At 34.8% G+C, this 26770-nt stretch overlaps 1 gene segment (V, D, J or C); it reads right to left on the bottom strand.

Moving 5' to 3' along the window:
* LOC114789168 (T-cell receptor alpha chain C region-like) overlaps positions 1-15409 on the bottom strand; it is a 29172-nt gene extending 13763 nt beyond the window's left edge. Inside the window, 2 exon segments of the C gene segment in view lie at positions 14435-14507; positions 15401-15409. Coding sequence covers positions 14435-14474 — 40 coding nt within the window.
* Positions 15410-26770: the final 11361 nt, after the last annotated feature.

Raw genomic sequence — 26770 nt, 5'->3', positions numbered from 1 at the left:
AAACTAATCTCACATGGAAAGAAAGTTAAATCTGTGTAGCTTCACATGCAACTGTCATTATCCTGATACACAAAATATTTATTCCATGTAGTTAATACATTAATAACATTTCTTTAAAATGTTAAATATTATGAACTATGAATTAAGTTATTTGTTTGTTTGCCACCATGAAATATATTATAACATATTTTTATATTTATTTTTATTCAATTTTATTTATTTTTAAAATCATTTGAATGTGACATTCTTTCTTACTCGTTTTAACGAACAGCTTGCTTCCACCACCAAAGATGATCATATTCACATCGTAATCCACACAGTACAGAAGGACCTCAAGAATAATATTACACGCTGTGCTAGGGTTTCAATTAAAAAAGGGTTTCAGTAATAAAATACATAAATCGCTGACGTTTTTTAAAACTTACGTTTTGTGATTATGAGTTTGGTGCCATTTCCAAAGATGAGCTTACCAAAAGCCCCTCCAGCAGTCACACAACTGGACACATCACAACAAAATCCTCACAACGGAAGCAATAACTCCTGTTTGGCTGATGTATGTATTTTTTTGTCTGACTGTAATCAGCTGTTCAATTAGGTGGAACCAATTTACTGTAACACTAGAAATATTTGGTTCAGCACTTACTTCTCTCAACAATCAACTTGGTTCCTGAACCAAAGGTAAAAAAAAAGTCTGATGCTGTCACACAGTGAATTTTCCTCCCACCAGAACTACTCAGCATCAGCACCAGCAGCTCAATCATCAGGAATTCGGATGGAGATATTTAAAGTTTAAAGTGAAGTGATTGTCACTTGCAGCACAGCACACAGTGCACACAGTGAAATTTGTCCTCTGCATTTAACCCATCACCCTGAGTGAGCAGTGGGTAGCCATGACTGCTAGGTGACCACTGCCATTGTTGCCATTCTATGTTTTGTTCTAGTCTTGTTGTAGAGTCTTGTTAGAGGTTTATCCAAATGAAATTATTGCAACTGGGTGACAATTACACATTATATGTCTCACTTACTGCTTTTTTCTCTTGTCCTGATAGCTATACTGTACTGTCTCCCTAAAAAAGAAACTGCTGTCCTATCATGAGTTCAGAATAATGATCAATTCATAACTCAGCTAATTACTGACAACGTTCCATGGGGATGACATCTCTGCAGCATCATAACATCAAACCATCCAACAATCTGATATTAAGAAAAGGAGGTAGTGGTATTATACAGTAACAGTCCTGGAAAGATATCTGGTTTAAATTGTTTTCATAGTAGATCATATAATCAATAATATTTCATTTTATAAATGTATGTACTTACTACTTTCAACCATAAGTTTGGTTCCTGAGCCAAAAATGATTTTCAGGCCGCCTGTTTGTGTCACACACTCTAAAACACCTGAACAAAATCTGCTTGTAGTTGTTGCTGCAATTTTGTGTGTCTGGTTTGTGTGTCTGTGCATGTTATTCATGAGAAACAACGACCTTTCAAATTACATTTTTTTTCATGTTTAATTCTATATTTAGTCTGTAAATATCTTGATGACAGTGTATTACATTCTGACCAAGACAGAGTTATCCTCCATTCTAATTTGAATTTGCTTTTTTTATTGTACACATGCATATAAATAGGATTTAAGACTTATGAAAAATATTGATTCTAAAATGGATAAAAGTAATTTTTTTTCAAATTGTATTAAGAAGAAGCAATTATACTTTTTGGAAAGTTTGATAGGTTTATCTTGCAAGAATATTTATGATTAATGGTTAATAAATGTGTAATGCATTTTCTGTCGTAGTGCATGAAATAAATTAATGTAAATTTGCATACCACTGCTGAATAACATTGAAATTCCGCACTTACTGGTTTCAACTACCAGCTTGGTTCCTGAGGCAAAAGATATTTTCCAACCTCCTCCTGATATAGTCACACACTACTTTTTCCCTAAACAAAAAGCTTGCTTCCATTGGTGTCAAGAGGAGACACTGGTGATAATTTTTTAATTATAGGGTATACAATTACATAAAGTTATCTGTTTTTGCATGAAAGAATGAAATAAAAATGTTACGATAACTCACAAAATGAAATTAAAAAGATTTGTTAAGGATTTTCTTGCAACTTACGTGTGCGGACTAGGAGTTTAGTTCCATGACCAAAGCTGAGCTTTCCATAGTTATTCACACAGTATTACACCTCAGTATTGAAACTGGGCAAGGCTGCAGTCAGCCCTCTACTTAATGGTGTAATTAAATTATTTCATTCCAATTGTTATAATGTAAACAAAATCATTTAGCCAACCTTATAACCTTAATTATTATTTTTATTAGTCTTAATACCCTATGAACAAAATCAGGTGACCATTAAAAATTGCTGTGTATTCTGTGCTGTTATTCTGAGAAGCAGATTTTCATTTCTCCACATGAGCATGTCTGCTATCCCATTTCATTTCAACAAATTAACATATTAGCTCTATATGAAAAAAGCTGGCCACTTACTGTTTTCAACAATCAATTTGGTTCCTGAACCAAAGATGAGTTTCCAACTCCCAGACTGAGACACACTGTGTATTTTCCCAGTACAACAAAGTGATTTTACTCTACTCTGAGGACAATCACATCACACATCAATTCATGTATTAATAAAGCTTCATTAACATATAATGCTATGTAACTATCTATAGTGCTGATTGTTGAATTTCAGACTTGAACAATCTCGTAATTTTTTATGAAATGTTAATTTTTTTGCAACAGTTTGCGAACATGATTAATTATATTCATTTGTTTAGATTAATCTATGTGATTTACTCAACAACTCATATTTTATTAATTTCTGTTTCCCTACATTACGTTATATTATGATATGTTCATGTATTGGATAAGTACTTACTCTTTTCAATTACCAGTTTCGTTCCTAAACCAAAATAAATCTTCCAGTTCCCCGTCCCAGTCACACAGTATATTTCTATACAACAAGAAGCTAGTCTCTCAATGCAGTATTATTTTGTAGAATTCAATATACCAAATAACACAAACTTATGCTCATAAATGTAGTTCTGGCGTTTTTGTTTTTTATAAATGGTATTATGAATGTTTTATAAATGTTATTATTTGACTGAAGACTTACACTGATAAATATATTCTAAATCTTATCTGTATTATCATAATCATACTTGTTACATGTATTAAAACATTTTTTGAAATAATAAAAAAACTCAGTTACAGTACACAATAACAGAAAAAGTGGATTCTTACTGGTTTCCACAGACAGCATAGTCCCGCTGCCAAAATACAGCTTTCTGTCTGCGGTATTCACACACTGTTAAAGTGTGTAACAAAAATGATATAAAATATAGAAACCAAGATAATAATAATTTCATGCTGACTCATCATTTTTTAAGCGCTAGTTTTATATGGCAGCATCATATGACTCTTACTGTTTTGTTTACTGTTAAGAATTAGTTAACAACCTGTTTATTTTTAGATTCATCCAGTCTCAAATAAATCAAAAATGGTCTACTCACTGGTCTCAATTAGTAGTTTCATGCCAGACCCAAAGATAATTTTGCCATATCCAGCACCGGTATTCACACAGTATGCGGTCAAATGACAAAAACAGTCTTCATATGAAGCAACTCTTAACACAACACTACATTGGGCCAACTATTAATTGGTATGGTATTGAGGTTTTTATTATTAATGATTTCTAAAATACGTACTTATCTGGACATTGAGCCACATGCCTCACAATTTTTTTCATTTCAGGGAGAGTAATCAACACATTAAATTCAAAATCCATTATTGTAAACAGACCTACCTTGTCTCACTATGAGCCTTGTACCTTTTCCAAAAATAATTCTGTAGCCACCATCATTCACACAGTCATGCTGTATTGTCTCTAAACCCTGGACTAGTACAGGCAGGTTAATTGTGGTTCGCTCACTAGATATAAGGTTATTGCTACTATTTGTTAAAGAAAAGTATTAATATATAATAGTACTATTTGTAGGACTACTTACTTTTATGAACTATTAACTTTGTTCCTTGGCCAAAGATAAGTTTTCCCTGAAAGCCAGCAGTCACACTGTATAACACCCCAGTGCGTTAATGGGGCTACATATTTAAATTCTTTATACTAATTTGAAAGCAGCTCTAGTTTTTGTGTGAACCTTTGAGGGTTAAAAAAGTCACAAAAATATACAAATATTAGTCATATCATGGTTTTATATGATAACCTATTCTATTATAGGTTATACACATGTTATACATAACCTAATTTCAACATAATTTCAAGTAAGAATATTTAGATATTTATTAGAATAGATGAATTGTATATTTTAAACACATTCATTATATAGAGGATTTTAGAAAGAAGTTGAGAGAAGTAAGTGCTGAACTAATTATTTCGAATGTTACATAGAGGATTTTAGAGAGACTGTTAGAATATTAGAATATTTAATAAGGTGGCTTAATTGTAAGATAAAAAAGTCCTACTTGCCTGGCTCAACTGTTAGTTTGGTCCCTTGACCAAAAAAGATTTTATATCCTTGATTAGTCACACTGAGCCAAACCCCATGACAAATACCAAGCAAACTGCACTAGAGTCTGGTATGATTATGAATAAATAAACTAAAAAATTCTGACACATAATACAAGAGTAGCTTTTGCTGTTCTGTGCAACATTTCTTTTAACAAGTACTAAAACATGTCCTCCCAGTTACTAATAATAAAATAGTTTTGGATCCAAGCTCAGCTCCTCAGTTAACCGTTTAATTTGCATAGATACTTCTTCTCAGGCTGCATGATCTACATGATGCCAGATTCTTATTTCTGCTGATCTATTTGATTGCTAAAAGTTATTAATCACTCGCTGCAGAAAAATCAGGACCAACATGTAGTTGCCCATATTTAGTGTTGCCAATTTTTTAAAGTTTCATTCACTTCATATATAAATGCCATAAGTTTACTTACTTTGCTGGATAATAACCTTTGTCCCTTTAGCAAAAATTAGCTTTCCCCCATACCCAGTCACAATATAAGATAGATCAATGTGGATTTAAAATGTCGATTTAAAAAACAAACTTGCCTGGTTGCACTGTTACTTTGGTCCCTTGACCAAAAATTATTTTGAATCCTCCCTGATTAGTCACACTGCCCAACATGCAGTGTCAAAAACAACAGGCATTGCACACAGAAAGTATTTCATTGCATACACAAGTATTTCTTTGCAAATGCATGATTATTGTTATTGGGTTTTTGATATCTGTATTAATAAAAGAAGTAGTAGTATGAAGTAATATTGTAAATTTCACATTTTGCTAACATAAATTGCACACAACATAACCTGTTAAAATTCATTAAGAGTAACTTTCTTCTAAAAGCATAACAAAAAAATTCAGACATACCATTTTGTACAATAAGCTTAGTGCCCTTCCCAAAAATGATCCTTCTATTGTCATTCACACAGTGTGATAAGCAGGTCTCTAAAGCTCTCCACTGTGCTCATTACTACCAGTAACATTTAAACACAGACAATAATTAAGTCTTAATAATACGATTTGAGGACTTACTTGCGTGAATGATTAGTTTTGTTCCATGGGCAAAGATAAGTTTGTTCCCCACATTCACACAGCACAAGATGTCACTACATTAACTCTACAACCATAATGAATGCTTTGAAGGGCCCAAACCCTTTTTATTTATCCGATATATTGTCAGTTATCATTATGATATCTAACAAAAATCATTTTTGTTCAATTTAATGGGTACATTCAATGAAATTTATGTCATGATAACTAAAATAATGTTTTTCCACAGATAAATCTTTTTTGTTTAGGTGAGAAGTGTAATTTTTAATAGAAATCAAAAATACATACAGGGTAAATTCTGCAAATTGTATTCACCAATTGGACTCTATTACAGGCTTGTCTTTAAAGCTCACTGCCAGCCAGCAATGAATGATATTTAGCAATAGCAATAGCTTGAAAGTAAATGTTAATTTTGAAAAATATTAATTAGACTTACCAGTTTGTACTATGAGCTGAGTGCCTTTCCCAAAAACAATTTTAGTGCCAACATTATTCACACAGTGCCACACACTGGTGCCGAAACCACAGCACTGCTAACATGTCACCTTAAAGGATTATATTTCTAATTACTACCAATCGATTGATTGATTAAATTCTGACTTACGTGTCTGCACAATTAGTTTTGTTCCACTGCCAAACAGCAGTTTCCTAACACCACTAGCATCCACACACTAACACGCCTCACTACATAAACAGCGCAGCTTCTCATGCGTTTAGAATTTCCAAAGTAAAGCTCTTTTTGATTAATACAACTTTTCATTAAAATTTTTCTGTGACAAGCATCTTATCTCACCAGCTGATGCATTAAATATTGTTGAACTTTTATAACATGATTAAATTCAGGATTATGTGTTTATTGATTTTTTACTTACTTGCATGGATGGTAAGTTTGGTTCCATGACCAAAAATAATTTTCCCCACCCCACCAGTATTCACACAGTTCTACACTTGACTACAGAAACACCAGTGGTTGTCCTGCTTGTCAGCCACCAGTTTACATTTTAACAAATTAGAGAGTTTTTAAACCAATTTCTGCAGAATCCCTGTGTAACTGTGATCTGATATCCATTACAGAATACTATCACCTATGGGAATAGAAACATATTGTACACAGAAGATGCTATAACCCTTGAAAGAAATTCTGTCTAAGTGATAAAAGCAATGAAATGTTAAAAATAAAAACCTTGATTTAATTGCAAAGGAGTTAAAAATTTAAATCATAGATTGTCTACTTACTAGGTTGAATTAAAAGTTTGTTTCCGTGGCCAAAGATTAATTTGCCAGCAGCAAAAACACTGCATAGGATCTTAACTGAGTTTAATTAGATAATTACGTTATCTATTACCTATAGCTCTTACACAGGTTTTGGTGTTCAATAATAATTGTGTAAAAAACTTACGTGACTCTACAATCAGTCGGGTTCCCCTTCCAAATATAATCTTCTGGTAGCCTCCCTGAGTCACACTGAGCTACAGGCCACGGCAAATACATCAAGTATATGCCATTCTCACCATGCTGCAAACTTTATTCAGTGTGACTTATTAAGGTCTTATGACACTAATCTGATATTACTACTAAAGTTGAACAGATTTTCCAGATTCCACTATTTTTTAATTGGGTAAAAAGGGATTTTAATTCCATTTAAACATAGCTGTATACAAGTAGCTTAGTATATAACATGTATTTTGTAAAGATCAGTGCCAGCAAGCAATCAATTTTTTTTCAGATACTCATTAATTCCTCTAAGTACATTTTGAGAAAGTATCACACCTACCAGTTTGTACTACCAGCCAAGTGCCTTTCCCAAAAATGATTTTAGTGCCAGCATTATTCACACAGTGTGACACACTGGGGTCTAAACCTCAACAATGGGGAAAACTGCTAACTGCTCTTAACTTAAAAGCTTAACTCCAAAAGCTCTCAGTTATTGTTGTAATTGTTTACATTGAATTGCTGCGATTTCACTTACGTGTTTGAACTGTAAGTTTGGTTCCCCTGGCAACCAGCAGTTTCCCAGCAGTCCCAGGATTCACACCGAACTAAACTTCACTACAGAAACTCCAGCACATGTCATTTTTATTATGTCATGTGTTTTCACCACAGATTATATTATCAGTCACATTGTGTGAAATGTTGCACTTTGCATTGATGACTTTGTGCCATAGTGATGTAACTGTGTAAACTGCTGAGAATGAAGTATTCATTAAGCAGTTAACATGCATTAGTGGCTCCAGACACACCATGTATATACCGCATTTCTAACATGTAATTACTGAATAACATGTAATTACTACTGATCTCAGAGCCACTGTATGCCCCTTGTTAAAACTTCAAATCACCAGTGGTGTACCTTTCTAAAATACTAATACATTGTTAAAAATCGCGGGCATTTATGTATTCATTAAATTTTGGGGGTAAATAATTAGATGTAAAATTCACACTTACTCATTTGAATGGTGAGTTTGGTGCCATGACCAAAGATCAGTTTTCCAAAACCACTAGTCTCCACACAATACAATACATCACTACATAAACACTGCCGCTTTTCCTGTGTTTGCAGTACACTTGATCTTTTATATATACACATATATATTACATAAAAAATATGTAAATATATTGCATTCTAATTTCTTCTATATTCATCACAAGCATCTTGTCTGACCAGCTACTTTATTAAATGTTTTATAACTTTATGAAATATAATATAAACTCATTAGTATGTTTCATGTTTTTCTCACTTACTTGAAAGAATAGTAAGTTTGGTTCCATGACCAAAAGTCAGTTTCCCCAGTCCACCAGTATTCACACAGTTCCACACCTCGCAACATAAACACCAGTGATTGGCCCTCAGTCACAATTTTACTTTTTAAACAAGAAATTCAAAATTAGTATGACTGATCTGAAATCCATTACAGAATAGTAATAATCATATGGCTCGCTTAATTCCAGGATCCACAGCATTCATAGTATTCCTAAGCCCATCTACGCCGTTCTACCATCAGGAATAGTATATAGCATTTATACATGCAAATATAAACCACAAGCCGTAAATTGTCAACTTACTGGGTTGAATGAGAAGTTTGGTTCCGTTACCAAAGATCAGTTTGTAACCAGTATACACACTGTATGAAACCTCAGTGCCTGAACTTGAGTTAAAGCTTTGCAACTTTTTTAATGAAAAACATTAGCATATAGAAAATCTGGGTTGAAAATGTTTTTAAGATAAAGAAGCCAATTGTTGTGCTAGTAATTTTTTGTTTGCTTAACACCATTTATACAGCGTATGTTAGTTTTGTATAATATTCTTGCTTTTTATTGAAAGATTTTATGTCAAAAGTCATTAAACTTAAACTTAATCAGTCTGGTTCCCTTTCCAAATATAATCTTCTCATAGCCTCCAGTATTCACACTGAGCTACACACCACGGCAAATACTGAATTATTTCTGATTAAGTTCCAGATATTGCATCATTAGCAGACATTTCCAGCAACCAGTCATTTGCAGCATCAGCAAAATGACCCAAAACTGAACAGTAGTTTTAAATATTTTACTTACTTGCATGGACTAAGAGTTTTGTTCCATGACCAAAAACTAACTTTCCAATGCTGTCAGCCTTCACACAATGTTGCACCATATTGCACAAACTTACATATGTACTCAATTAGATTAATTACAGTGCAAACTAAATGTAGATATCATGAGCAGTTGAGAATACCAGGAAAAATGTGTCCTTGCATTACACATTGTTTAATGACTTTTTCATAAATGCTAATATTAGAGGTTAGATAACAATTGCTTTGATAATTATTTGTTTTTATATCTTCTTTCTTTTGATAGCTAATAATAATTTACACGTACCTGCTTCTACATGGAGTTGTGTTCCACTTCCAAAAATGATTTTGTCTGCACTTGTTCTCACACAGTGACTTCAGCCACACATTGAACTCAGTCACATAGATGAATGCATGAACTAAAGTTAAAATATTTTAAATATTAACTGAAATATGAATGAATGTATCACATATTTCTAGATTTTTTTATGAATGTATGAATTTAGAAATTATGTCTCAGTATAATATAAGAGATATAGAAGTTAACAAGATTGTAAAGGTAATATACATTTTAATATACATGCATGAGTAGTGATTATGGAGTGTGTCAACTGTAATTTAAACTGATATATTCTAAAAATATATTATGAATTCCTGCCTATATCTTAAAAGAGTTGTCACAGGTAAGTTACAGTTAAAAAGAAGTGCAAAATCCCTTATCAAGTTTTTTTTATCAATTCAATTTAATTCAAACTTACTTGATTCCACAATGACCTTGGTGCCTTTTCCAAATGTGAGTTTGTAGTTTCCAGTATTCACACTGAGATTCTTACCATATCAAATACTGTTCTACCCAAGGAATGGCCATGTTATTATTCTACATCATATATTCATCTACATTTTTTTTACTATCCTGCTCCACTTTTTTGATCTATTCATTACATTTGAGCATATTGAGATATTGTTTTTTTTGTATTTCAATTACCCAAAAGTATCCCTATTTCTAAATCCCATTTAACAATAAACTTACTTGATTCAATAATCACTTCAATTCCTCTTCCAAATATGAATTTATAGTTTCCAGCTGTAGTCACACTGCTCTATGCACCTTGCCAAATACTACATTTAGAAAGTTGCTTCTAACATAAACGTAGAGCTCAACAAATAGGTAGTTTATATAAATGTACTTGGTTTTATATAGTGAGAAGATAAACTAGTGTGAGACAATACTCTTGACTAAAATCAATCATTGCTAAATAAAACAGGTTTATGATGCTTATTTGAAACTTTTTAGAAGACAAGAATAAGTTAAAATAAATGTAATACTTACGGCCATTTACAATCAACTTTGTACCACTAGCAAAAATGATTTTGTTGGCACCAGCATACATCACACTATGCTGAACACCACACCAAATACACTCAAATTAATTCACTCTCATTCAAATCTGATTGTTACTAAGTACTTTTCATATTCTGTTCAGAACTGTCTCTGAAGCTATCAAGCAGAATTCAATAAAGAATGTGAGATTTTGAATCTTTGTAATTACATTTTTAAAACATCAAACTTACTTGATATAACAATTAGCTTGGAGCCACTTCCAAATATGATCTTGAGGCTCCCTGTACCAGTAGTCACACTACGATGAACACCAGCTCAAATACTACCATTTTAAATTCAAATAATTAGTTTAAGATTATTTGCCATGAACTAATAATGGTTCATTGAACCATGAACCATGAACTTATCATGAATCTTTGTGGTCTAATTTTTCAACTTTAGACATTTCAATATATGATTCAGCATTTAGTCACTTGTCCTGATTAACAATTTCAGCTAATACCGAATTGGTGTAGTAATGTTTATCCTAATAACATTATTGAATTCTGTAGCTGTTTTCACAATTAATATATGCTAATATTCAGGGAAATATAACTTACTTACTTGCTTCAACAATCAGCTTAGAGCCACTTCCAAACATGAGCTTATAGTTCCCTGCACCAGTAGTCACACAACTGTACGCACTACATCAAATACTACAAACCTTTACAACTGTGTGTCATTTTTATGTCATCAAGAGTATGAAATAAGCATGTGTTAATAATTTTTTGAAAATATTAATTCATGAATTCAGGAATTTTATCTAATAATTGTGAGCTACTGTTTTCATTCATTTTTTTTATTTAGAAAAAAATATATTATTGTTGTTGTTCATTCCTGCACTTTTTCTATAAAGTAAACTATTAATTAATAGAACTTACTTGACTCCACAATCATTTTAGTGCCTTTTCCAAATGTGATCTTGTCAACTCCACCTCTAGTCACACTAAGGGATAACCCTTTTACATCCCCCTTTTATCTGCCTTGTGTTCTGATAGTAACATGAAAAGGGATTTCCAAATGTCAAATAAATAAAAACTTACTTGACTTAACAATCAGCTTCAAGCCATGTCCAAATATGATTCTGTAGCTTCCTGAACCTGCAGTCACACTGCTGTATATACCCTGTCAAATATTCGTCTTAGAACTACACCATTGTGGACTTCTGGATCATAGGAATAGAAAATAATGGAATATAGAAATATCATACATTCAAAATATTGTTTACATATTTCTAAAGATTTTTTACATTTTATTTAAGGCCAGGATTCTTTTTATATTCCAGTATAACAGTCCATTATATAATTATGATTTTGCATGTTGTTTATTTGCTTGGGTACTTAAAATTAAAATATTAAAATACACATTTTTGACCATGTGTTTTTATCTGAACACTTACTTGAGTTCACAATCACCGTGGTGCCGCTCCCAAACAGGAGTTTGCTGTTGCCACCGAAATTCACACTGAGCTACAGACCATATCAAATACTCTTCTATCAGATCAGCAGTCTGGATAAACCAGAAACTCGACCGCACTGTACCTACACCGCATCCACCCAATTACAAAATAAAAATAAAAAAAATCACAGAGATCAACTCACCTGCCTCTACATACAGATGAGTACCATGGCCAAAGATTATTTTGTCCCTTGCGTTATTCACACTGTGTTTTCCTACATTCATAAAACTGAAATGCATTACACATGGAACTACTCATCCTACCAGAAGGATAAAAATGTGAAGCAGTGAGACCCAGAGTGACGTCCACAAAATGCACTGATCAGTAAAATATGATCTTTTCAGTTCCAACTCTAGTCACCCTGAATAATACACAGTATCACACAATACTGCTCATTCAAATAATACTGCATATAACTGTTCATTAGTTTGTGTCATAAACATTAGTATTTAACCCTATTCACTGGGGTTTTCACACCATTTCAAATTATTTCACTCCACAGTTCCTTTGTCTGCACCAAATGTATTCACACTGCAATTCTATGCAACAATGGAGAAGTTCCACAATTCTACTGCATTTACTTAACTATAATGAGAAAATATATTTAAGAATAACTTAATTTTTTGGGTTTTTAAGAGTCACTTCAAAACTTACGTGGCTGAACAATCAACTTGGTTCCAGTCCCAAATATAATCTTGTCAAGCCCTGTAGTCACACTGAGCTACAGTCAATATCAAATACTATTTCCAGAGAGGAGTTAATGGGAACTTGTTCTCTCTTCAAGAATACATTTACTGACTGATATCATCATGTTTGATTGTTAAATGTTAATTATATTGACTTAACACAGACTTACTTGATCCCACAGTCAATCTTGTGCCAGTCCCAAATATGACCTTAAAATTCCCTCCAGTCCCAGTCACACTGAACTACATGCCTCAACAAAAACTGCTCAATGCACTACTGGCCATCATCATGTGGTTTTTAGTTTAATAAATATTGCTGGTCTTTACATGATCAGTTCTTGCTACTGAACACATATGTGATGATTTATCTTAAATATACTAGTTCTTTAACAATAGCAAGTCACAGTCTTATTATAGCCGAAAGCATACATGTCACATTTCACACTGATGTATAACCTCTAATGCGCAATACTCTAGAAATTATTGTAGAGTTGATAGTACTTACGTGGTTCAACAATAAGAGTCGTGCCTCTGGCAAAAATGATATTGTTAGTGCCAGTTCTAGTCACACCAACACAAAACCCATAACAAATACCCCCTCTCTAAATGAGTTTCGTATACAATATTTTATGTGTTTGCCATACATTGTAAAATTAGTGGACAGAGGCACTTTTGTCAGAGAAAGTATCGCTGCAACAGATGTTGATTTTGTCTTGTTGTATAAATGGTAACATAATAAAATTGTGAACTTACTTGATTCCACTGTAAGTTCCGTGCCTGCCCCAAATAGGATCTTGTAACCTCCTGAACTATCAGACACACCTTGACAAATACCATGTCAAATATTGTGCCGTGATAGCATCACTATTTCTCATTTGTCATCCCACCTATAATAAACTGATTTCAGATTTACCTGCTAAGGTTACAAAATACTAAATATTTAAACTTACTTGAGGTTACAATCAACATAGCGCCACCTCCAAATATGATTTTGTTGTTCACAGCAAGATCCACACTTAGATACAAGCTGTGCAAAATACTTCACCAACAGAAGTTCACAGTCAGTGTAGATCAAATGATTAATTCCCACCTCTATCACATCGATAAATGTAAAAAATCTGCATGGGAAAATATTTACACAATGATAGTTTTTCATTTAAGGGTGAAACTTACGTGAATTTACAATCAGCTTAGTGCCAACGCCGAATACTATCTTATTGCCTGCTCCAGCATTCACACTGAACTACAAGCCACATCAAATACTGCTGTACCATCACACTATTAAAGGCAGCTCTTATCTAACCATAATGCATTATTACACATTATACTTCATCATTTTTTACATGTAAGACAGTTTTAATGACTGAATATTTTACATACAGCTCAGGCACACTTGTATCCACACTTGAGTTTTCATTTTACAACACAACACAAAAATGTCAGACTTACTTGGTTCCACAGTCAGTTTAGTGGCACTTCCAAATATAAGCCTATATGCAGCTCCACTCAGAGACACACTGAACACCATACCATGCAAAATTCTGCTCCTCCGAACTTTACTGGCAAACTCATATTACAGTTCCAATCTTCAGTCAATCAAAACTATGCAAAGACCTCCTTCCTCAACAATGATGAGACGTACAAGAATGTATTGGTTTGATTATTTTTCTATTCCTCTTTTTATTTTGAAGTATGTTTATAAGTTCACTAGTTTCAACATTTTATTTATACAAATTTAATGAAAGAAAGAAAGTCACAAGACATAGCACTTACTGGACTGTATGAATACTTTAGTGCCACTTCCAAATATCATCTTGTAACCTCCTCCACTTGAAGTCACACTGTACTGCATGGCATGTCAAGAACAGCTAGTCACGCAAGTTGCCAAAATCCTTATTGAAACTCACTAATTAGATTGTGTTGAAGTAGGAACATTTCTGCAGTGTCTCTGAGCAAACAAATAAATGAATAAATCATCGAGAATCCTTACTTGAATGTTAGTCTATAACTGCATACATACGAACATGTAAAAACATCGAGTGCAATGGACTGAAGAAATAACTGACTGAAATCAAGTAATCAAGAAATCAAGTGAAATCAACACATTGAAATACCTACAAACATATAAACATCTTTCTGGAGAACGTTGGCGGGCAGTCAGTGATTTTTTTACTTATATCTGTTTATGCAGATGAAAGCCCGTTTGTAAATTATAGTTTTCAAAACTTTAAATCAACACTTACTGGAATGGATCTGGAGTTTGGTTCCTTGGCCAAAAATTATTTTATTCCCATAGCCTGTATTCACACAGCATCTAAATGCATTACAAAAACCCTCTCTGCATCCTAAACCTACTCAACCCAATATTAAAAGATTTGACACAATGTATAATGATGGACATTTAAACCAGTCGGGATCACCATCCCAAATATTTACAACTAGCACAAGAGTAAACCCAAAAATGAGCTGAAGTTATATTCAAATACCTCCTCCGAACACAGCTCTGTAGGTGCCATCAACAATCACTCTGAGTAACTCGCCATATTAAATATTGTGCTGACTGCTGTTCCAGTTGAAATAATTATTCATCTGAATCAGACCATGCACAGCAACCCAAAATCCAATCATTCATATTTTTGTTTCTTCATGCTTTTCATAAAACAAAAGAGTCAACATTTAACATTACTTCTGGATGTGAACGTTTCCATAAAAGAGAAAAGATACTCCATCTTGACTTACGTGAATAAACAAGAAAATTGGTTCCCTGGCTGAGGAGGATTTTACCAGCAACACCAACATTCACACAACATGACGCTTCACCACGATAACAGCGGGACGCTCTTTCCATGTTAACAACACAATGAAACTTCCAAAAACACTGATGCACATCAATATTTAACATTTTAAACATGTTCACATATTTTTCAAAAGAAACTTACTTGAATGGACGGTCAGTAAAGTACCACTTCCAAACACAATCTTGTATCCTGAACTAGCAGTCGCACTGAGAGGAACACCATGCCAAGATCTGCACTACACAACATCACTGTATAGCACTGTAAGGAGTGATCAGTTAAAATCATTTTAATGTAAACGACCTTACCGCATCGTACTTATAGTGCCTGAACTGATGAGTGTCAAACTTAAGCAGGTTAGTGCCACTTCAACACACGATCTTGTAACCTGTGAACCCCATATTACATATTGCTCTATACAATCTGCTTCATCCCACAGGAAAACCACAACACTGAATAATGCAGACAGAAAGTAAAAATTCCATATTAGCCAAAAACCTCACTGTAATCCTAGCCTCTCATGCACATTCCCTTTCAATGTTCTCATAATGGAATATGTACATTTTGTTATGAGAAATAATTATTCCAAATTGTACACACGTATGTTATGTTGTGAAACGGGTAATCTATGTCTTAACATCATAAAAGTGATATTGTCCTATATAATTTGCCCAAATATTGAAAACCTGCGGAACTTACGGGACTCCACGGTCAGTTTTGTGCTGCTTCCGAATATGAGTTTATCGCCACTGCTGCCCCATGTCACACTGAGTTGTACACCACAGCAAAAATTTCTCTGCCAAACACTTCTGCCATACAGCAGTGCAGGGCAAACTTCAATCTTAAATAATTAATTTTACCACGAAAGAGTGGAGAATTTCATCAACAGATCATTCACTGAATTTTAGCTCTTAATAAAGAGAAAATCAAAATGTAAAAATCAAAAAGAAAAAAAAAAATCTTACTTGAGTCTACAGTCACCCTAGTGCAACTCCCAAACATAATCTTGTTATAAGTTGCACCTCCAGTCACACTAAGACAAACACTGCATCAAAACGTTCACGCCATGCTGGATACATGACATAAATATCCCATATCATTGATATGAGGCTTTATACATTTTGGTCGGACTAATTTTTTTTTACTTACGTGATTCCACATCTAGTTTATTTCCACTCCCAAATATGATCTGATTCCCACTGCCTCTCAGTCACACTGAGCCACACGTCATGTCAAAAATGTCTCTTGTCAGTGCTTTCCAGGTTAGCGTTTTTTCCAAACAATCTCTATCAATGTTCCTTTGGAGTACACTTAATATTATATACTGAAAACACAAAAATAAGGATTTTTTGCCATAATGTAGTTACACATTGCCACTTGCAATGTCCAATATGATTTTCTATTCACAAAAACGTAAATATGAAAAATAGAAAGGCAGTGTGACTTTTGTTGGTACCAAACTATAAAAAGCCTCAATAGATTTGTTTTACTTCTTGGTTGTTTGTAGTCACTTCTTTAGAAAATTGAAAGCAATATTTATTCATAGCAAAATGGCTGTTTCAAAAGACTATTTATAAACCTGTTAATCATTAATAAATGATTCTTAAACAAGACAATCATAGTTGTTTACATAGCTACATCAATTGAATATATCTAGTAAACTACGATGTTAGTCTAGTGGTTTAAGGGATTACTAATAATGAATGAAATCAATAAATATACAACTTACTGGGTCCTACAATCACTTTTGTGCCGCTGCCAAATACGATCTTGTCAGCTGCACCAGTAATCACACAGCAATAACCAGCACATCAAATACTGCATGTCGTCAAGCAACGCCCTCTTCTTAGACAAACTCTAATATAACTGTGTTGTCTGTGCTTTATATTTAGCAGTCAAATACATAACTATGGCAATAAAACTATACGATTACCTCACTGCAATAGGCTCTTCATGCAGCAATAAATACTATCTCATTTTCAGTCTTTTAGGTCTGATCTGATCACATAAATCTAATAAATCTAATCTGATTACATAAATTGAAAATGCACAGTTAAAATTCAAATCATCAGATAAAACTGAATTTGGAGCAAACAGTGCATTGAATGAAATGTTAAGAATAATTGGAGTTTTTAAATAATACAAATATTTTTGAAGAATGAAGATTTGAATAAGTTTAAGATTAAAGCATTAAAGGGAAGAGGTGAATGATATAACTTACTTGATTTTACAGTAAGTTTAGTGCCACTTCCAAATAGGATCTTATTGGAAGCAACCGCATTCACACTACAGTAGACCGAGTGTCAAAAAGCACCCACAATAATCTGAAGTACACAACACAACACAAATGCATAACAACAGTCTTACCAGAGAGAATTTTGAGTTAAAGACTTGACCAGTCCATACGTTCACGTTGCTCTCAGACACAAATTCCCATAAAGTACATTTCCGTAAAATTCACGACAGTCTGATTGCAGGAAATTTTTATGTACAACCATGAAAAACATGGTGTTCATGTATCATAAAACATGGCTAATATAAGACTTGACTTTGGCAGAAAGGCTTCTTTTAGATGAATTATTAGTCCTCATGTAGAACAGTGCAGTGTGAGTAAGAGAGCTTTATGCTCTCTCTCGTGACCTACTACCCTACATCAACTCAACTGAAGAAATGTCTCACTCTGAGACAGTCACCTGTGTCCTAATTAATACTACTTAATGTATTTTTTCATGTGTATTTTCATTTCCTGGTTTTTCCTGATTATGCATGTATTAGGGTGTATTAGGCCAGGTTCTTTCAGCATTTTTACATTTAGTGACAGGATCAGTTCGCATTTCCATTTTTTACCAGCAGGGGTCACCCATCCTGAATTGTGAACCAGGCAGTCGGATGAACTTCTGCAGGTCAGCACCACAGACAGCTCCTCTTCATCATTTACATTTACATTTACAGCATTTATCAGACGCCCTTATCCAGAGCGACTTACAATCAGTATTACAGGGACAGTCTCCCTGGAGCAATTTAAGTGTCTTGCTCAGGGACACAATGGTAGAAAGTGGGATTCGAACCCGGGTCTTCTGGTTCATAGGCGAGTGTGTTACCCACTAGGCTACTACCATCATCATTCGCTCATCACTGTGTGTCCTACAGAAATAGGTGTTTCTGTGTTTTCCACAGACAGCTGAATTGACATATCATGACAATAATCTTTTTTTTCTGCTCATGTTAGGGGTCACCACTGGGGATCAAATGTCTTTTGGTTGTCCGCATAACTGACATGCAAAAAGTTTTGCGCCGGATGACGCGAACATAACCACCTAGCTTTCCGTAATGAGGACACCCGGGGATCTTTACTTTACTACCTTACTACATTACTACTCTACTCCCTCTGGGGTTTTCAGTCGGGACCATCTCCGGCCTGACAAACAAAAAAAACAACACAAAACAGACACAAAACAGAGTCGTTCATCCCCAGAATAAAACTTTTTTGCACTTACAATCATAATTACTTCACAGAAAGCCATGGTGTTAACTATAAATAACTTGCGCTTTAAGTACATTAAAGTATACTATTAGTAAAGTGGTGGCGTGGTGGGTTGAGGGTTCAAATCCTGTACTACCAAGGCCACTGAGGTGCCCGATGTCTTCCCATTGCTCCCTCAGGGGACGGGTTTAAAGCAGAGGACACATTTCACTGAGTGCATTGGGTGCCGTGTTGTGACCACTAACCAATTAACCACTTTCACCTACGTTGCAAAGTTTTAATGTAATACGAATATTAATAAATATCTAAGACTATTGCAGCAGATTTGATCCCCCTAGTGTTGACTCCACTTTCCATCCAGGTATTTAATAAAACACTCGATGGTTCTGAACCCAGTTTTAGTGATTTCAGTGATGTCTTTAGTTGTGCCCCTGCGGTGACATTTTTTTATGACCATGGGATGTGGTTTCTGAGAACATGTGGTGATTTATATCTTTCACTAGAGAGCAGTAGAGAGCAGAAGATGAGAAGTAAAGACAATCCAGGAAATAGCACAGTCTGTGCTGTAGAACATTAACTCACCTTTCTATATAATATTATTTTACATTTAAATTCCTTAATTTAATAAGATGTTTAGAAATACTCTTGAAACGACTGCAATAGTTTTATGCTCCAGAAGTGTTCCAAAATAGAGAATACATCCAGAATTTTACATTTACAGCATTTATTAGATGCCCTTATCCAGAGCGACTTACAATCAGAAGTAACAGGGACAGTCCCCATGGGGACAGTCAGGGTTACGTGTCTTGCTCAAGAATACATGGGTTTTTGAACCTGGGTTTGAACCTGTGAATTTGAACCTGTGAACTGGGTTTGAACCTGTGAATTTGTGGTCTTCTGGTGAGGCAAGTGTGTTACTGACTAGGCTACAACCTTCCTACTCATCCAATGTCCTGTAGTTTTATAACAATAATGTTGAATCATTGTAAAACATCTCAAGGAGTCAAACAAATATTTATTTTCTGTCCATTTCATAGGAATTTGTAATTAATTTTCTTCCTAGTGAAATAGACTGATTGCTTTGTTTCAAAAAGAGAATAGTCAGTCCTTTTCAAGACTGTGGGTAAATCTGGGATGAACTTTGCTCCTCATATGGGTTCAGGGGTGCATGTTCATAAGGGCTTGTTGACCTAAATAAAACCAAAAGTGGTTCTCTTCTGATTATGACTGGTACTATTTAACTATTTTAAAGAGTGGTCGTAGTGTAGTGGGTAACACAGTCGGCTATGAACAAAAGGACCATAAACTCACAGGTTCAAACCCCACTTACTACCGTTGTGTCCCTGAGCAAGTGTCTCCAGGGGGACTGTCCCTGTACCTACTGATTGTAAGTCACTCTGGATAAGGGCGTCTGTTAAATGAGGTGAATGTAATTGTAAAAGTTAACACTTTAGTCAAAGCAAAATAGTGCAACTTGTTATAAAAAATATGTTGTATAGTACCTTGGGAGTGGTGTATTTAGAATTGAAAGTGGTTACACCATCATTACAAAAAGTCCTTTTGGTGTGACTTAGCCCATCTTTGTGTGTATGTACATTCTGTATACATTCACTTCACGGTTAATTATCAGTGGGCCAGTTGAATGAATTCTGAGAGTTCATTGTTCATTTTTCTCTTAATTCTTTCATAAATTCCAGAGACTGAGCATTAAAACAGAAAGAAGACAGAAAAGTTCATCTGAGCCCTGAGCCCCATTTGGTGGCACATTTGATTTAATGTAAAGTAATTTGTTCAGAATACACAGTGGAGATGTACATCAGCTTGTTATAAAAGAGCGAGACGCTGCTCGTGTGAAACTGCAAGCTTCCTGAAACCGTGGAGCTTCTCGAGATTCATGTCAGGCCATGTGGTTAGATGCTTCTCAGGATGTTCGTGTGGTTTAAACTGTTTCTCGCCTCTGTGGACTTTTCTTCTCTTTAAAACATATACAGATTAATCTCCACATAAAAAATAATAAATGTGAATAAATGCAAATAATAAAAGTTAATAAATGCAAAGTTGAAAAAAGAAATCTATGCATAGAAATTGACAACGTCATGACATTTCTTAATCCTACATTCTTTAACTTTCAGATTAGAAAAGCAAAATGGATCATCTTTATACTGAGATATCACAAAAGGCCATACAAAACATTTCTAGAATAAAGCATGAAGGTCCACTTTACAGACCTACAGGCTAGGAATAAAAAATAAGTATAAAGAGACTCTCCCGTTCCTCTGAACACATGTCCTGCTTCAAGACTTCAGAAGTTCTTCAGGAGTTACAGCCATCTGCCAAAGGACCATCACAAAGGATCATTATTTTTTTACATTAATTCCATCCTTAAATTATTAATTCACAGATATTCTGTTAGAAAGAAACATTTTGTTTCATTCAGCCACTTTAGTTGCTTTAATAAATAAGTGTCTATATTTTTCAGTAGCACAAGGGCATTCACAGCAAAATATCGCTTATTTTCGAATGCACCTCATTTTACTATTAAATATAAAGACTGTACATGAGATCACGGCGCTGATTCTGATTCTAGAAACCCGTCAGGGTAAATAACCTGGTTCTGCCACGTTTAGCGTGACATCGTTCAAATCGATCCACTGTCTCAATATTTAGATTGTGCTTAATACACTAGTCAATCTATTCAGTTTTTATTGGTAACCATCTGTGTCTTATTACTTCACAACAATTTTATTTTTTTTTAAGGCAGCCTGTATCTACCATGCATCTATTGCGTCTACACTGCCAGGCATTTTTTTCGGACCGTTTCGACATTATTGAAGAACATTGATTTCAGGTTACATATATGGCATTTTTCAGACACCCTTATCCAGAGCGACTCCCCCTGGATACACTCAGGGTTAAGTGTCTAGCTCAGGGACACAATGGTTATTTAGTAATGTACTCAAAGCAAAATACATATTGCATTTTTAAGGCTCTTCAAAGAAGCAAATTTTAGCTGCAATGACAGCATATGTTTTCACTGTTAATAATCTTTTTTCACAAAGCTGTTTACGATGATAACAGAGCAGCACTCAAGGTAAAGAGAGGTGACATAGAAGATGTACTTCTGTACATATGTATTAGATTCATGTATTAGATGCCTGACACAGCACAAAACCTGACTGGCTCTATATCTGTTTCACCATGTACACCAAGTACAGTACATATAAAAACATGAATGTTGCATCATTTGTTGCAACTCATGAAAAATAAGACATCAGATCTCGGTACTGCAAATGATGAAAAGGAAAGGAAGAAATAATGTAGATTATATCCATTTTCAAAAGTTCAACCAGACTGGTGATGAATGAAGTGACCCCAAACATTTACCAAAGATCAGAGCAATCTGTCCACCACTGACTCGCAAAATATTATTAATAATTTTAGGTCGAATATACTCTACCTGAAATCAATGTAATTCACTCATTAAATGCATGTAAAAGCCTGAAAATAGATTAAAATATGCTAGTGACTGCTGCCCTTACCCAGGATAGTGTCTAACAATTTATAAACAGATGTGAAACTAAGCCTTTACACATGTGTAAATTGCATTTTATAATGCTAAGTATGGATTTATAGCAGCTCCGCTGTGAACTTTGATTTTTTCTTTTAGAAAATGTAGAGCACTTACCCTCAGTAAACTAAAACCTTGACTGTCATCATTGTGTTAAATGCCACCGCTTTAGCGAACAGAATTCTCAGCCCGGTCACCAGTACCGACATGAAATTTGTCTTTGGATTTGCATGACCTGAATTAAGACAGACGATTTTCAGTACATGGATGTAAATAAACAAATTAAAGATCATGGACTTCTCAAACAAAGTAGCAGAACCTAAAACTGTTTTGTGTCAATATGCTTCTGACATGATTACAGAATATATTAATTTCCTGAGATGATTGTTGACACTCCATGTACAAATCAGCTCAGCATGCCATTTATGAAGGTCATAAAACCTTAGAGCAATTGATGCTGACACATGATGGAACACTGTTAAATGTGAGTTGATCGAATGTCCACTTTTAACATGTTTCGCTAATGCGAAACACGACTAAATACATAACTGACCAGTGGTGTTGGAACTCCTTTCTACCGGGCTGCTGCTACAATTCAAACTGGGGGCTTTAGGTGCTGTGGGGGAAAAAATTCAGACAGTGAATTTTTTTGTTAATAATCCGCAATCAATATCTATGTTATATTTGTCAGGTTAGAGAGACACATATAAATAACATTGTCTGATCATCATTTTGTTCACCAATCTTACATTGGTTCACTAATGCAATAAGAAAATCTTTGGATGCTTACATTGGGTTACTGGGTCTTCTTTCTTCTGTTTTTTTTTGCCCTTTCCTCCGGCAAGTTCACATTCATCCATGTTGTTTTCAAAGGCAGCAAAGTAATAAGATTTGCTTGCAGTGGACAGCACTGCCTGTGAAACATCCCGATTACTTTTACTGCCATCTTCTAAAGTCAGGGACATAGACAAAGTCGTGTCCCCGAATCCTGCTGCCAGGCATACATCAGGTATTGTGGGGTTCTCTGGGGCCACAGGGGCCATTACAGAGACCACAGGGACTAAAGTTTTGGACAGGTCTTCTGTCGGAAAAAAAAAGAAGTAAAGCATGAGTTGAATATAATCAATTTGAACATTTTTTATTGGTTGGTAGATATATTTAAAGACCATGACACAAAAGTAAGTGGACAATTGATGACTAAATTGTTAGAGATTCCAACACAAAGAAATCAATGAAAACCCAACATTACCAACATTCATGTCCATCATGACCAGATTTTCATCGCTACAACTGTACACATTAACTGTACATAGTGATTAAACTGTTATTATACTAATTCAATTTACATATATACCAAAACATGATCTACGCTGCTCCTAACACGGCGCTAATAAATAAATAATAATTAAAGGAATATTTTATCCATATTTTTTCTTGTACTTTCTCCACCCTGGGACAAACTGACTGCTCAATCCTACCAATCCAGCCGTAATTCATCTTCTACAAGTTTGGACTTTATTAATTCATCGTCACAGCACAGCTCCCTGCAGGTTTAATGACTCCCGTTCATGGTTTTCAGAGTCTTATTCAAATCACAAAAAAACAAATCCTAGCCCATAACCATAATTGTCAGCATTTCTTTACACAATATACTTACTTGGTTTAACATGAAGTCTGATCGGTTTTCCAAAAGTTAAAGGATCAGCGGTAGACACTGACAGAGTGAACCTTACAAAAACCCTCACTCTTCTCAACTGAACCAGCTAGTCAATCTTGTCACTGTTGCAGTAAATTTAAGGGAAACTAACTAAATGCTATTTCAGCCCGATGAGGGTATCTAACCCCAAGGATTTTTGCAGGGTTTTAGTTTTCAGTACAGAATTACAGATGGGCAAGCTCCTTGGTCTAACAAGGAGAAATCCAGACAAAAAGAAGTTGAATGCATGTTGAAGGTCATACTTACTTGGCAGGACGGTAAGTTTGATGGGTTTTCCGAAGGTAAGCCCACTGAGCTACAGGCTCAAATAAAAACCCAGCGGTGGCAATCACTGTTAAAATTGCAATCAATTGATCATATAAAGCATTACAACCTGATATAAACCATATCTGAAAAGACAGAACCCATCAAAAGTTCCCATCCATAATTTCAGTCATATTTACAATGTGTAAGCACTAACCTCCACCATGAGGGATTCAGCAAAAAAAATTACTTTTACAAACATTTACACTCCACACAACTCACTCAACCACTCTCGATTACTTAAAAAAGAGAAAATATCCAAAAATTCCCTAATGTGGGAACATTTCTGTTGCAAAACCTTGAAAAGTTCCATTTTGAGTTTTTGTACAGCATGCAGCGTATAATGAGTCACTGTGGTAGTCCAACCACACAGTGAGACAACCCAGCACAAAAAGCACCGCTGGGGAAACTTCAGCTCCTCCCTAAAAACGTTGCCAGGACTGTCAAAAAAGGTCAAATTTACAGAATGATGTTTATTGTACACTTTACCTGCAACCACAAAAAAATGTGTATTTAAATTTGGAAACAAATGTATGTAGATCTTATTTTAAAAAATAGGAACTTGCTTTAGTTTATTCTGTGTCTTATTCCTCAGTAATATTTCAAGTTGCTTCTCAGCCCTGTGCACATCATGTGCTACAGATTAACAAAAATACTGTGGAGTTTTCTTATTATGAAATCTTCCAAATGAAATCCTCATCCAACTCTATATCCTAAGATAAGACTTCATTGGACCAGACAAATGGCTTTTCCCGTGTCTGAGTGTCTGTAGTGTGAAACAGTGCAACAGTGTATACATACAGCATTTATACACAGTTCAGCGTGTCTATGTGGTTTAGCCACAATTCATGAGAACATAAATATCTGTCAAGTGAAACAGAGTGTAAAATTGGATTCATTGTAAGGACATGACCGCCTTCCCTTTTCCAACATTAAATGAACAACATTTTCCTTTTAATCGAAAGCTGACAGCATAATAAAACTCTTGGGGAAATTATAGTTGTAAAATCTGGATTCTTAGATGGAGTTGCTGCAGTAAGAAGGAGAATGAATGAGCAGGAGGTTTTTGTACGGCTCTGAATGAGATCTGTAACACTGTGGTAGCTCCCCAAGACACAGTGACACGGAGACGAGCAAAAACCCACAGTCTGATGTGTGGGAGGGAAGAGTAAGTGAACAAAACATCGATAGAATGCAAGAACGTGCATACATTAAGTTTTAACCACAGTTATCTTGTAGAGGACACTCTCATGTTCTAAATAAGGCTTTTCACATAAAACCTCTAATAATAACTGGGGCATTTGGATTTTTAAAAGATTGCACTCAACACTTTTTGGGGAACAACATTTGTTTTACATTAAGCCTTATTCGAATATGTATTTGTGGAGCAGGAGTAGGAAATTCAGTGGTCAGTGTTGGTGTTTCGAAGTCACCGGTCAGTAATCCAGCTGAGAGATGACCAGAGAATGTACAGCATATTTAAAGAATGATGTGTATGAACTAAAATGGATTATTCTCCTGCAAATCCACATGGGGCTAATCTTGAATCTCTGAAAGTGCCGGTTTGTACATAAAACCTGCTGTAGAGAAAAAAGTGAGTCCCAACAGATGCTTATGGTTGTCTTTGCTTTTGTTTTAATCCATTTTGTCTCTGTACCTAATAGCACCATGAAAACTGTTTCAAACATGCAAACGATAGACATTCACATACAACCATGCCTTTTATACATAAATACATGAATCAAGAAAATTAAACAAAAAAATTGACAAAATGATCACAGTCACATTGGTGCCATAGAGATCCAGTGAAGCTGCGCTTCGGGGAGTTTTAATGCACTGTGAGAAGAAACGAGCTTGCCATGAAGTTCAACGCATCTTAGCAGACTTTACTAAAACAAATCTAAGTAGTACAGTGTACATGTGAGCATTTATTGTCTGATATATTAGAGGAAGCAGAGTTTCCCTTGTAGACTTGTAGTAAGAAACGGTCAGATTTTTCTGACAGTGTTACCGGGTCATGTAGATACTTCCTTTCAACATCAATGGAAGAGGAGCAGGATAGGCCTTCATCTATTATAATGGCAAGTTTTCCAGCTTTTTTGAAGGAACATTAACAGAATTTACTGGGGTTCAGCTTGAAGTGTTGGGAAGTCATCCAGGAGGAAACATCAGCCAGGCAGTTTGAGATGTGGGTAGGGACTTGTTGGTCATCAAGTAGAATTGATTAGTTTTGGATGAGTAT

The sequence above is a fragment of the Denticeps clupeoides genome, chromosome 4, assembly GCF_900700375.1.
Source record: "Denticeps clupeoides chromosome 4, fDenClu1.1, whole genome shotgun sequence".
Taxonomy (NCBI): domain Eukaryota; kingdom Metazoa; phylum Chordata; class Actinopteri; order Clupeiformes; family Denticipitidae; genus Denticeps; species Denticeps clupeoides.
The sequence above is the reverse complement of the archived record's forward strand: the minus strand, read 5'-3'. Positions and strand labels throughout refer to the sequence as shown.